This window comes from Camellia sinensis, chromosome 10, assembly GCF_055761805.1.
Source record: "Camellia sinensis isolate YWXY chromosome 10, ASM5576180v1, whole genome shotgun sequence".
NCBI classification, from domain to species: Eukaryota; Viridiplantae; Streptophyta; class Magnoliopsida; order Ericales; family Theaceae; genus Camellia; species Camellia sinensis.
The window spans coordinates 167,203,192-167,216,715 of NC_138970.1; the positions used below are offsets into that span (position 1 = coordinate 167,203,192).

The 13,524-nt window shown below is 35.2% G+C and overlaps 2 protein-coding genes across 2 annotated transcripts; one reads left to right on the forward strand and one right to left on the reverse strand.

Annotated features, from left to right (window-relative positions):
• The first annotated feature begins 9,173 nt into the window (after nucleotides 1-9,173).
• LOC145800846 (uncharacterized) lies at nucleotides 9,174-10,536 on the forward strand. The gene is made up of 5 exons (XM_082890593.1): nucleotides 9,174-9,502; nucleotides 9,639-9,729; nucleotides 9,909-10,004; nucleotides 10,083-10,301; nucleotides 10,405-10,536. The coding sequence occupies exons 1-5, from the start codon at nucleotides 9,210-9,212 to the stop codon at nucleotides 10,534-10,536; spliced, it is 831 nt and encodes a 276-aa protein (XP_082746719.1). The 5' UTR covers nucleotides 9,174-9,209.
• Nucleotides 10,537-12,171: 1,635 nt separating this feature from the next.
• LOC145800847 (uncharacterized) lies at nucleotides 12,172-12,621 on the reverse strand. The gene has a single exon (XM_082890594.1). The coding sequence runs from the start codon at nucleotides 12,619-12,621 to the stop codon at nucleotides 12,172-12,174; it is 450 nt and encodes a 149-aa protein (XP_082746720.1).
• Between the last annotated feature and the right edge of the window lie 903 nt (nucleotides 12,622-13,524).

Consider the following 13,524-nt stretch of genomic DNA (forward strand, 5'->3'; position numbering starts at 1 on the left):
AAAATGCACAAAATTACAATATATAGAAGAAAAAAAAAAGAGTAAGTAATTGCCCAAAACTAAAACTACTTAAAAAAAAATAAAAAATAAAAACAAAAATGAAATTATTTGAAATAGAAAATGATTTATTTGTTTATTAATTTTTAAAAATAATAAAACAAAGAGAACTATATATATATATATATATATCTTGAAAAAACTAGAAATCCCCTAGATGTTGATTTGTGATTATGTATCAATTTTAAGCAGAATATAACAATCCCAATCAAACAATCAAGACAAAGAGACACAACGATTTTACGTGGAAAAAACCACAATTGGACACCTCCAACTGTGATAAAAAAACCACGGGCAACAGCCACAAGAACAATCCACTAAGAAGATTTAAAGGAATTACACAGGTATACTCTCAATTACCTAGCGAATCCACAACGCCTAATTGAACCAACCTCTATGTGCCTCTTCCAACCCCATCTTCACCACATAATTGTCTTTCTGATGAGCCACTCTGGATTCCACCAAAGCTTCAGGCTCGAATTCTTCAGAATTCACAACTGAAGAACAACTCTCTCTTTTGTGTATAACAAACAAACCTTTGATGTACTCTCTTTAAATCATGAGTTGAAGACTCAATAAAAACATCAAAGAAAACAAACAAAATATCTCCAGATATAAACCTTAAGATCCAAAAAATAAGATCTGGAGAACTTAAAAAAAAAACCACTTAGTTTTGGGAGAAAACCAAGTATTTATAGAGAACAAAAAGTAATCCTAGATTGGGAAGAAAACAAACTCCTTGAGAAATTCGGATTCTGAGGCTCGCTCGAGCGAAGCTTTTCTGGCTCGAGCGAGGAGTGTATTTTTCATGATTTCTACTAGTGCCTTGGCTCGAGCGACGGATCCTTGGCTCGAGCGAGGAATACACTCTTTCAGGTTTTTGTATGGACGCAATCCTTGGCTCGAGCGCGCATTCCTTGGCTCGAGCGAGCAAGCCCTAGCTCGAGCGAGAACTCCTTGTCTCGAGCGAGCAATGACGGACATGCAATTTTTAATGCAATTTTGCATTTTGCTTCGGCCGCGAGCTGACTGGGCAGCTCGACCCCCGTAATAATCAGCGAAGTGGCAATCTTGAAAGCATTAACATCACAAACTTCTCTGCATGGTTCGATTCGGGTTTGTATTCGCATCTAATAAACTCATAGCCTCACTGAAATAAAAGTGCAAAAATAAATACAACTGAAAGGAGTTTTGTCAAACGGGATTGCCAAGAATAAAACCTAACATATATATATATATATATATAAAGTACAGAAACTAAATATAAAATATAATACAAAAAAATAAATGAATTATAGGATTTTCAATAAGTGAGACTCACAAACAAATTTTGTAAAATGTTATCTATTCATATACTTTTTGTATATTTTTTTGCATTTCTAATTCAGAGAATAACATTGAAATAGTTTGCATTTCTTACATTAGGTCCATCTAATAACTTTAGTAAATACAGATGCAATAAATTTCATAACACAAAAACACAAACAATTATGAGATAAAGTATCTTAAAAAATAAAAGCAACATTCAATAATGATGTAGAAACACACCTAACATTTTAATTAGAGATATAACTAGATAACTCGCCATGGAAGGGGAAAACAATATTTATTTTTTATCACAACAATTACATAACTCAATATATAATTTTGATATCTTTTACTCTTCCGCACGTCCAATTTTATATTAATATTAGAATGAATGCATGAACCATAAAAAAAGAACATTTGAGAAAATAAAGAGATGTGGTTTGAAATATTTCAATTGTGGAATTTTATTAATTAATAGTTATTATGTCTCAATGGTCGGACTTCCAATATTTGTTAGTCATTGAAGCTGAGTTCTTTAATTTCATCTATATTCACTTGATAATTTGAAAGTGGACATGTGTCAAGACTTTAAACAAACACTTAACACATTTTTTGAATATTATTAATAAAATTCACAGTGTAATTTTTTTTTTACAACTGCAATATGTTATTTTTTAATAAGAATTTATATTTGTTTTAGATATTTTTTAATATACAAATTATTTTTTTAATTTTTTTTATAAAAATAATTTAATAATCTCATCACTAATCATAATATATGGAAAAAGTTAAAAATGGTGTGACAGAGAAATTTTAATGTGTCGGGGTTAAAATTTTTCCGAGTTAAATTTTTTTTATAAAAATATTAAAAAATCTTAATTATTATAAAAATATTATATATTTTTTACCTTGTAAAATCTTAATACCAAATATATAAAAAAAAAATTCTCTTTTTATTTATTTATAATTCTCCTTTTTATTCGGTTTAAAAAATGATGCAGACGCAGTGGTTACATTAGGGATGTGGCAATGGGTCCCACCCACTATCACATATGTTTTATGTCTTAATTTTTATTTTTTTTATTTGTCACATCATTAATGATTATATTAATGATAAAAATTTAATGATATTTAATATTGTTGATTCGGTTTTGATCTCCCTGTCGGCTCTTCCTCTGTTGCTCTGCCGCCGCTTGTGTGTTAGGAGACATCACACATGTCTCTTTTGTTTTTTTTTTTGGCTGTTGGCAGGTACCACAAAGAACTTCCAAAGGAAGCTTCCCAACAAATAATAAAATAAAACAAATGTTTTGCTCATTTGAGATCTTTGAGTGGGGGTTGCTCGAGGTTCGCGGTTTTGGGAAGTGTGAAAGTAATTAATTTTTTTATTTATTATGAAAAATATGTAAGAGTAAATAAGTAATGTAATTCTAATAACTTAATAAATTGTCATTTGGACACTTTTTAAAAAGAGAAATGTTATATATTTTAAATATTTTATTAAATTTTTATTTGGGTTGGACTTTTTTAATGTCTGTGAATCTCACACTTATGTGAGAGGTTTGATAAAATATTTGATGAAATATTTGAAATTTTTAACATAACTCTTTCAAAAAAAAAATGATACATATCTCTAATTTGAGAGCTCTAAATAGAGGGAGAAGAGTGTGGGCCCCACCCTCACAGGTATTCTCCACATCATTAGAATTATATTAGAACTCTCAAACATTATTACTTCTCAAAAGAGGTTTTAGTACACTTTTTACTATTTTTGAAAATGTGTAAAAAAATATAAAGGCGATATGACTTAAATAAATATATTTATGCCTCGTTTGGGAACCCTTATTTTTAGTCAAAAAGTCAAAAGGTTACTAAGGCCTCGTTTGGGAACAAGTTAATTTAGTAACTTTTTGGCTATTTAGCTAAAAAAGTAGGTAAAAAAATTTATATGTTTGGGATGACTTTTTGGCTAATTACGAAAAGATGTGCAAAAAGTAGAGAGAAAAGAGAATCTTTGACTTTTTGGTATGAGTTGCTGACTTTTTGGCTAAAAAGGTAACTTTTTAGCTTTTTTGGCTAAAAAGGTAAGTCCCCAAACGGGGCCTAAATCAGCTAAAAAGTCAGCAACTCATACCAAAAAGTCAAAGATTCTCTTTTCTCTCTACTTTTTGCACATCTTTTCGTAAAAAGTCGAAAAGTCATTCCAAACATACTAATTTTTTTTAACTCATATTTTAGCCAAATAACCAAAAAATTACTATAGCCTGTTCCCAAACGAGGCCTTAGGTAGTTCCCAAAGAACCCTTTAAGTGTTGTTTTAGGATTTGCTTTTTTTTTTTTTTTTTTTTTTTTTTTTTATCTTCTTTGGTGAATTTTTAAAAAAAGTTTAGGGTATAAGACAAATAGAATATTTTTTTTAAAAAGAATTCTAAATAAAAATTGAAAAAGTCAAAAATAAGCAAAAAAATAGGGGATCTTTTTTTTGGCTTATTTTGATTTTTTTTCAAATTTTTTCATAAAAATGTACTTTTTAGATTCATCTTGACAACACAGACCGGAAAAATAAAAAAGGACAAATTACACAAATAGTCCCTATAGTTTGGGGCTTATGTTACTTTACTCCCTGACTTTTCAATTGTGACACATTTGATCCTGAATTTTGAATATTGTTGCAAATAAGGATAATTGAATATATAATTAGATTTTTCAAGGGTAAAATTGTCAATTTCATAAAATATAAACTAATTTGACCAAAATAAATATTAAACAAATATTTTTGAATTTTTAAAAATTATTTGTACCTACTAAAAATAAAATTATGTAAAACTGATAAATCTTTTAGACATTTTTTTTTACCAAATTAATTTTTATTATGTGTTTGGATGATGATCATGTAAAATTAATTTAAAAAAATTAATCATGTAATTTTTATTAATTTTACATAATTTTATCATTGGTGGATAAAAATAATTTTAAAAAAATTTAAAATATTTTTTTGACATTTATTTTTGTCAAATTAGTTTATATTTTATCAAATTGACGATTTTACCCTTGAAAAATCTAATAATATTTTCAATTGTTCTTATTTGGAACAAGATTCAAAATTCATGATCAAATGTGTCACAATTGAAAAGTCAGGGACCAAAGTGACACAAGTGCTAAACTATAAGGACTATTAGTGTAATTAACCCAATAAAAAAAATTGACATAATTTAAAAAAAATTTACTAAAAAAAAAAAGTGACTTTTTTAAGTGTTGCCAAAGGAATTTAAGCAGAAAATACTCAACAATTTGCTTAATAAAACACTCAACAATTTTCTTAATAAGCATTCATTAACGATTTAGACATTGTTTGTCACTGAAATAGTCAATTCTTAAAGGAGCCCTTAACAATATCAAAAAAAATAAAATAAAATAAAATAATTTCAATGCACATCTCACTACAATATAATTTTTTAAGTTTTTTAATATTTAATTTAAGAGAGCTTTTTTAGTAAATCCATTATCTCAGAGTGGAGTTCCAGGAAACCCATACTGTTTTATAATATTCCATTAGGTCCATTTTATACAAAAAGACCAAAAAAGCCCTAAAAAAACACGCGCCCCTCTCTCTCTCTCTCTTTGAATCTAATAACCGTTTCTCTTCCCCTCTCTATTCTTGCGCAAGAAATCACGCACAGTACCTCTACAGTCCAGAAATCCAAACCATATTCCACATCGCCTCGACGCCCCGAAGACTGTATTCCTTCCATCGTTGCATCGTCGCATCGTCTCATCGTCTTCTCCCCATCCATACGCCGAGAAGCCTGTCTTCGTTCGATCGTCACATCGTCTCATCATCTTCTTCGCCGTTCGTACGCCCAGAAAACTGTATACGTTTCTTCGTCGAATCGTCCCTTCGTCTCAACATCTTTGTCGTCGAAATGGGCAAAAAACGTAAGCATTCATTTATTCTGAACCCCTCAATCGTAATCCCTAAATTTTTTCATTTTTTCACTCAAAAACATTACACTTGCCATTACATTGTGTTCACAACTGTCAACAATCGACAATGTTCTAGTTGTAGTTGTTGTTATTGAAAAATGTGAACATTCACATTGTTTGGAAATGGTTTGATGATCAAATTATTCCAGATGTTACCCCGTTGTTGTTCAATGCTGTGACCATTCACATGGTTTCAAAAATTTTTTGGCCAGTTCTTTTTCTGTTGCTGTTGGTAACAGATATGAACATTCACATAGAGTTAAAATGTTTGCGTAATCAGGTATTAATGGTGTTGTTGTTGTATGCTGTGAAAATTCACAGGCATTGACACAGTTTGGCCAATTCTGTTGTTGTTCTTGTTGTTGGAAACTGTGCACATTCACATTGCCTGAACATTGTAGGACAATCAGATATTATTGGTTTATCTTGTTATAGCCTGTGAACATTCGCATTGCCTGGAAATTTTAGGAGAGTCAGATGTCGGTGGTGTTAATGTTCTTCGATGTGAACATTCACATTGCCTGAAGGTTTCAGTTCGATCAGATATTAGTGGTGCTTTTGGGCTAGTCTGTGAACTTTCACATTGTCTGGAAAATTTGCCTGAAAATTTAGGACATTTAGATATTATTGAACTTTCACATTGCCTGAAAGTTTTAGTTCAATCAGGTATTATTGGTGCTTTTGGGATAGGCTGTGAACATTCACATTGTCTGAAAATTTGCATGAAAAATTTAGGACATTCAGATAGTATTTGTGTTGTTGTTCTATGCTGTCAACATTCACATTTCCTTCAAATTTTAGGAGAGTCAGATGTCGGTGGGGTTAATGATATACGATGTGAACATTCACATTGCCTGAAGGTTTAAATTCGATCAGATATTATTTGTGCTTTTGTTCTACTGTGAACATTCACATTGTCTGTAAAATTTGCCTGGAAATTTACACAATACAAATATTGTTGGTGTTGTTGTTCTATGCTATCAACATTCACATTTGCTGGAAATTTTTGGAGAGTCAGATGTCGGCGGTGTTAATGTTCTACCATGCCAACATTCACATTGCCTGAAATTTTTAGTTCAATCAGATATTATTGGTGCTTTTGGGCTAGGCTGTGAACATTCACATTGTTTGAAAAATTTGCCTGAAAATGTAGGACAGTCATATGTTATTGGTGTTCTTGTTCTACGCTGTCAACATTCACATTTCCTGGAAATTTTAGGAGAGTCAGATGTTGGTGGTGTTAATGTTTTACTATGTGAACATTCACATTGCATGAATTTGTTACTTCAATCATATTATTGGTGCTGTTGTTCTATGCTGTGAACATTCAAATTGCTTGAAAATTTTAAGAGACTCAGATTTTATTTGTGCTGTTGGTATATGCTGTGAACATTCACATTCCCTGACGATTTTAGGACAATCAGATATTATTGGTCCTGCTCCTATATGCTGTGAACATTCACATTGCCTGAAAATTTTATACATGCTCTTCAACGGTGTTCATGGTTGTATAAAAATGCATTGTTTACCACACACTGACACGATATGTTCATTGTGTTTGTCGTGACACAGTCGAAATACACATTCATGTACGTATGTGAATGTTCACAACCACACACAAACTCTGGTGATTCACACCAACGCACACAACTGTGAACATGCACACCAGTGGAAATGCTGTGAATGTTCACATCTGTTCGACTATGCTAATCACATGAGCCTTCACTTAATTTTTTTTAAATGCTCCATTTTGCAGACGTCGCACACAAGAAAACCGGAAAGAGAAAAAGAGATGAGTCCCATGCGAAGGAAGAAACCCCAAAAACAAATACTTGCACCAATGTCGACAAGCGCCATGTGAACTACAGATCTAATATGACAGGACTGGTCAAATTAATGAAAACCACCAAGTTCACAGAAGCACAGCTTCGCTGCCTTCGGCAAACCCCTTTTTGGAATTTGTTTGATGCATTGAGAAACAATCAAATCGACCTGGATAAATGCATGAAGTATGATGATGTTGTTGTGCATGTACTACAAATGTACCAAGCTTCAGAAGATGCCTTCTACATTGGGCAGAAGAAGATGAAAATACACAACAGCGACATCAAGCTGATTTTCGGTGTGGACTGTGGCAGCAAGCCAATGGACATAACATACGGTGCGAAACCAAAGACTGGCATTGTAAACAGAAGATGCAAAAACGTAAGCCGGTTGACTTCAAAATGGATACAAACCCTTTTGACCGAGGCATTGAAAGAAAAAAAGAAAGATGACAACGAAGAAGTTGCCCGACTAGTGTGCATGTATGCTTGCCAGAAGCTTTTTTTCTCAACAAGCGGAGAGACAATAGGATGGGGCTACTACGCACATATGGTCCCACTGGAAAGCATGCAACAATATGATTGGGCCAAGCAAATTAGGACAATGTTGACATCGTCTATTTCCCAAAATGACAAAAATCCAGCAAAAGTCACCGGCTGTGTCATGTTATTGATGGTAAGTACCCATGTTTTCCAATAATAAGATTGAAATGTCCTCCAATGTTTTTCATCTAAGCCAACTGTCAACATTGGCATCTGCACCTCTGATGTGAATGTCCATATGCAATTGTATTTCACATATGTGAATGTTCACATCTGACCAACTGATGTGACCGATCACATCCACTCATAACATACTACTGTGCATGTTCACAACAGTGCCAAAGCACTTATGTTTCTGTCATCATTCACATCAGTGATTCAAATGTGAACAGTGTGAATGTTCACATTCAATGACAATGTACCACTCTGAATGTTTACCACACTGCTCTGTAGGCAATTATGTTTTCACTACTGTGAATGTTCACATCTGAAGCAGTTAATGTCACTGATCACATTGACTCATAACATAACTCTGTGAATGTTCACAGTAGTGCCACATCGTTCACGATTCGCAGATGTGAATGTTCACATTCAATGATAATGTACTACTGGGATGTTCACAACAATGCCACTGTGATTAATGTTCACATAGGTTGCCATTACTCTGCAAATGCTAAATAACAATATGCGTTTCTTGTTTTATTGAAGTACTGGTTGTGTGAGCACACAACCATCCTCCAACCTCACAGACCCAATGCTTTTCCTCGCTGTGTGAAGTGGGATCTGACTGCTTTGCAGAAGAAGATGAAAACCATCTCCTTAGCAGATTTGGGTTTTAATGAGGTAGGGCCTTCAACTAGTGATCCAAACATTCACATTATAACACCACCCAAATATATGCGTTAATTAACATAATTTTTTCATTTCCAGGTTAATGCCGGTGAACTCTTTGCAATCCCAACAGAATTACAGAAGTTCAAGCGTAAAACATTGAAGGTGGAGCCTGAAATTTATGAACCAGGCAGAAAATGTCCCAACATTTCTGACATCAAGGGAGAACAACACAGTGGCAGCAGCTCCCACTTTTCTGGGGATGGGGTAGACCTGAAGGACAGTGATGAGGACATTCACATTCCATTTAGCAGCCAACATTATGACAGAGCTATTGTAATACCAGACACAAACCAACCTGATATCATTGATGTCCTTATCCAAGAAAATCGGAAGGCTTGGGGCGTCATCAGGTAATGGGAAGCAAAGTACAAACACCTTCAATTTTCATGGGAGTTGAGGGCAAGAGTCATAGCTGATCTTGAACATAGATTGTTTAACCAGTCCAGCCCGCCCAACGTGAATATCGAAATGAAGAAGTCCATGGAGCAGAAGGATCAAGAAATCAAACGCTTAACGCAGCTGGTCATCGACTTAAAATGCGATAAAACAATTCTTTAGGATCTTTACGATGACCAGTCAGTCCACATTGTCACACAAGCTATGTCAGAAAGGCAACCCCCTAGCCCAATGCAACACAATATCAGCCCACCTTCTAGGGTCAAGCGTATAAAGGAAAAAGATCGCAAAGAACATCGCCTGCCTGACTTCCAATACCCAGACTTACCTGGCCAAAAGCAGCCCCATCCAGTCGAAATGGTTGAAGATGAGGAGGAACACCCAGCAGCGAAGCAGCCAAAAAAATTATCCTTCACCAAGAAGTTCAAAGTCTGGGCCAAGATGTCCAAACATGACAAACAAAAGGTCCAAGCTTTACAAAAAAATGGAGGCGATGAGTAAGTGACTGTGCAAACATCCAATGTTAACATTCACATTCCGTAGTAGTCTATATTCCTAACTGTGTTCAGTTTTTTTGGGTTGTTGAGATATATGCAATGTGAATATTTACATTGGTTTGTTAATAATGCACAGGCTGCTGGTGTGGAAAGGAGATTCGAAGGCTACACATGTGTATTTTGATGACATTGTCAACCTTATCAAGGAGGAATCAATACACAGCAATGTATGCCATTACAAATATAATTCAGTCTTCATGCATATGCACACACGGCCACACACACACTGATGTTGTATCACATGTGTGAACATTCACATTTGTGGTTGCTCATAGCAATTGTAAACACTGATGTGAATGTTCACACTCACGTACGATATTCATAATATGACCCCATGTTTGTGCAGCTCATAGATGCATATGCTGAACTGTTGCATGAACAACAAGAGGTGGTCAACCCAACTTCAGATGAAGCCTCATTGATCTTCACGAGCATGTGTTTGGTAAAATCCATCATTCCTTTACTTGTAATGTGACTGTGAAACTTCACAGTCCATTAATTATTTGTCAAATGTGTACAGAAAGTGATACGAGAGTACCATCCTCGCAAAAGGAGTAAACACATTGATGCACATGTCAGAAACTACCAAGGAGAGAGATACCTACTATTCCCATTGCATCATGAGTACCACTGGACGATAGTTGTGTATGATGCTAAAGAAAATTTGTGGAAGCATTACAACTCGTTGCGCCCAAGACCAGGCATACATGACCCGCATATCGACCAAGCACAGGAAATTGTAAGTGGCTATTTTTCAACACAAACATGACTTGTTCTCGTGCATTAAATGACTGTACACACACATATGTTTGTTGGTCCCTAATGTGAAATTCCATACACAGAGGAACTACATTGAGCATGTTGTGACCGTTATTGGCGAGTCATCACCGCTACACACTAAGTTAGCAGGCCAAAATCTAGCACAACCAACCAAAAGTGTTGATGTCTGTCCTCAACAAGGCGACGACTCGTAAGCCTCACTAAATTTTTTTTCAAATCCTCCACAACCATTATGCAAATATTCCTGTCAACTGCTAATCAAAACCATTTCACATTTACAGAGTGGACTGCGGACCTGCAGTATGTTACATCATGCGGGCGCACGTATATCATGAAGAAATTGTGGGCAGCCTCAGTAGTGCAGAATGGTGTGGACTATGAGATTTGTTAGTGCATAGTTTTTTGAATCATAAGAAATCAGAGCTTCCTTAAAACCTATAGGTGGGGGGTGTCCACCTACGAACTAACCAACAGTCGATTTGAATGTTAATATGGAAAGCGTTGATATTTTGACACAGCAACTGATTGTAAAACAGTGATACAACATCTGTTAATAGGGAAAAGGCAGCTGCGAATTTTGAACTACTTTTGGTGTTGTTATGTTTTACATATGTGAATGTCCACAATTGTACCACTAATGTGAATGTTCACAGTCACGTACGATATGCATACTGATGTGTTGTTGTGAGAAAAATTTCTGCAAGTGTTTGAACCTGACTGTTGTTTAGTACACATACCTTGTGCAGGAATGTACACTTGGTCTACGTGACATCAGTATAGATCACATACACATGTGTGAACATTCACATTTGTGGTTGCTCATAGCAATTGTAAACACTGATGTGAATGTTCACACTCACGTACGATATTCATAATGCCGTGTTGTGATGAGCATTCACTTATGATATTCAAATGCATATGCACTAATGTTTACATTCACTTACGATATTCATATGCACTAATGTTTACAGCTATGACTGTTCACAGTTTCAACACTGATGTGAATGTTCATAATCACTTATGATATTCATAATGACGTGTTTTGATGAGCATATTTGATGCGATTTGTGGAACCAGTTTTCAATGTAACACACATACCTTGTGCAGGAATGTACACTCGGTCTACGTGACATCAGTATGGATCACATACACATGTGTGAACATTCACAGTTGTGGTTGCTCATAGCAATTGTAAACACTGATGTGAATGTTCACACTCACGTACGATATTCATAATGCCGTGTTGTGATGAGCATTCACTTATGATATTCAAATGCATATGCACTAATGTTTACATTCACTTACGATATTCATATGCACTAACGTTTACAGCTATGACTGTTCACAGTTTCAACACTGATGTGAATGTTCATAATCACTTATGATATTCGTAATGCCGTGTTTTGATGAGCATATTTGATGCGATTTGTGGAACTAGTTTTCAATATAACACACATACCTTGTGCAGGAATGTACACATTGTTTGCATGACATCATTACGGGTAACATGAACAGGTGTGAATATTCACATTTCTTTACATTCATAACAGTTGTACATGTTCACACCATGTCAATCTTCATGAATGTGAAAGTTCACATCACATCTTGTATTCATGTCAACATTGACAACAATAAGGTAAAAACGTCCAACCCATGTGCAAGTTTTCACATAATATGATTCGTTTACGTAAGTGTGAATGTCCACATCATGTATTTATCATTACAACTTTAACAAAAAATCAGTTTCGTACAGAAAAAGAAAATGAAAAGGCACAAATGAATATAAGAATCCAATGTAAAACACAACGTTAAAATGAAAAATGTACATCCTATATCGGCTCCTTGCATGACTTCCGATTATGGCTCCCCAGCTTATCACATCTCCCGCACCTTATTTGCTTAAGTTTCTCACCCCTTGATGGGATCCTATTCTTTTTCGGCCTTCCGGGTGGTCTTTTCACAGTTGGCAGGTATATAGTGAAGTCCATGGGATCAAAAGACGGCTTCTCCACCGATGGTATAGGGAATATGGCACCCGAATACGCTCCACGATATGTCTGTACATGAAAGTAATGTTCCACACAATCATTGAGATTGTAGCGGCTCTTCTGAATGGCAACAACAGCATGGTCACATGGGAATCCGTTAATTTGCCATTTGAAGCACGAACATGTACGCCTCGCAACATCAACAGTGACAGATGGTATCGAATGAACTTCAAACACATTCTCATTGGCTTTGCTAACTTGCCAAGACCTGCTGTGATTGAACGAATCCATAAGCCTTGCTTCAAATGTAGGACAAATAAGCTCATTCCATTTGTTTGCTTGGTCACGCCGTGCAGACATTTGCCGCATCAACTGAGTACGAATTGTGTCCACCATTTGAGTGATAGGAAGATTACGCGCTTCTTTAATCCAGTTATTAAATGACTCCGCCGCATTGGAAGTCATCTCCCCATAACGCATGCCCCTGCACAATATCACAAACATTTTACACCCCGAAAGTTAACAGGTTTGAACACTCACGTTGACTGATGTGAACATTAACACCAATCGCAGTGGACATTAACATCAACTTACACGATGCACAGATGTGAACACTAACATCAACTTAAATGACAGAATGATGTGAATGTTAACAACAGCAAAATATGACAACTTGTTTGAACATTCACATCATTCAAATGAGTCATTGCTATCAGATGTGAACATTCACATCGCTGACATTGAACGTGAAACACAATTGGAAGATTTTACAAATCGTAACTGATAATTCACATCGCTACCATTTTGGCTTGCCCAATGGAACACTTTATGAAACTGTTATTACCTGAAGTATGAATTTGCCCAGTGCTCAGGTGCCAAGTCCTTGAAGAAATCATGTGCTCGTTGTTTACCCTCCTCTTTTAATTTTGCAAGCTTTTCATGGAACCCTACCACAGTTGGCTCATAAGCACAATCACCCAAACTACTTACTAGGTGATCCCTGAAGCCATTATCAATTCCTTTCATCCGGTCTCTTAAATTGCTCTTCAAGTGTTGTAAGCAATAACCGTGATGAGCCGATGGGAACACCTTCGGCATAGCTTCTAACAGGCCAAGATTACGATCCGAAATAAAAGTAATCTGCCGGTTACCATCAACAACCTTCCCAAGTTCATGCAAGAACCACGACCAATT

Coding starts and splice junctions, on each gene's coding strand:
- LOC145800846 (XM_082890593.1), top strand. CDS start 9,210: ATGTCAGAAAGGCAACCCCCTAGCCCAATGCAACACAATATCAGCCCA. Junction 9,730..9,908: donor AGGAATCAATACACAGCAAT/GTATGCCATTAC, acceptor ATGTTTGTGCAG/CTCATAGATGCATATGCTGA. Junction 10,302..10,404: donor TCGACCAAGCACAGGAAATT/GTAAGTGGCTAT, acceptor TTCCATACACAG/AGGAACTACATTGAGCATGT.
- LOC145800847 (XM_082890594.1), bottom strand. CDS start 12,621: ATGGATTCGTTCAATCACAGCAGGTCTTGGCAAGTTAGCAAAGCCAAT.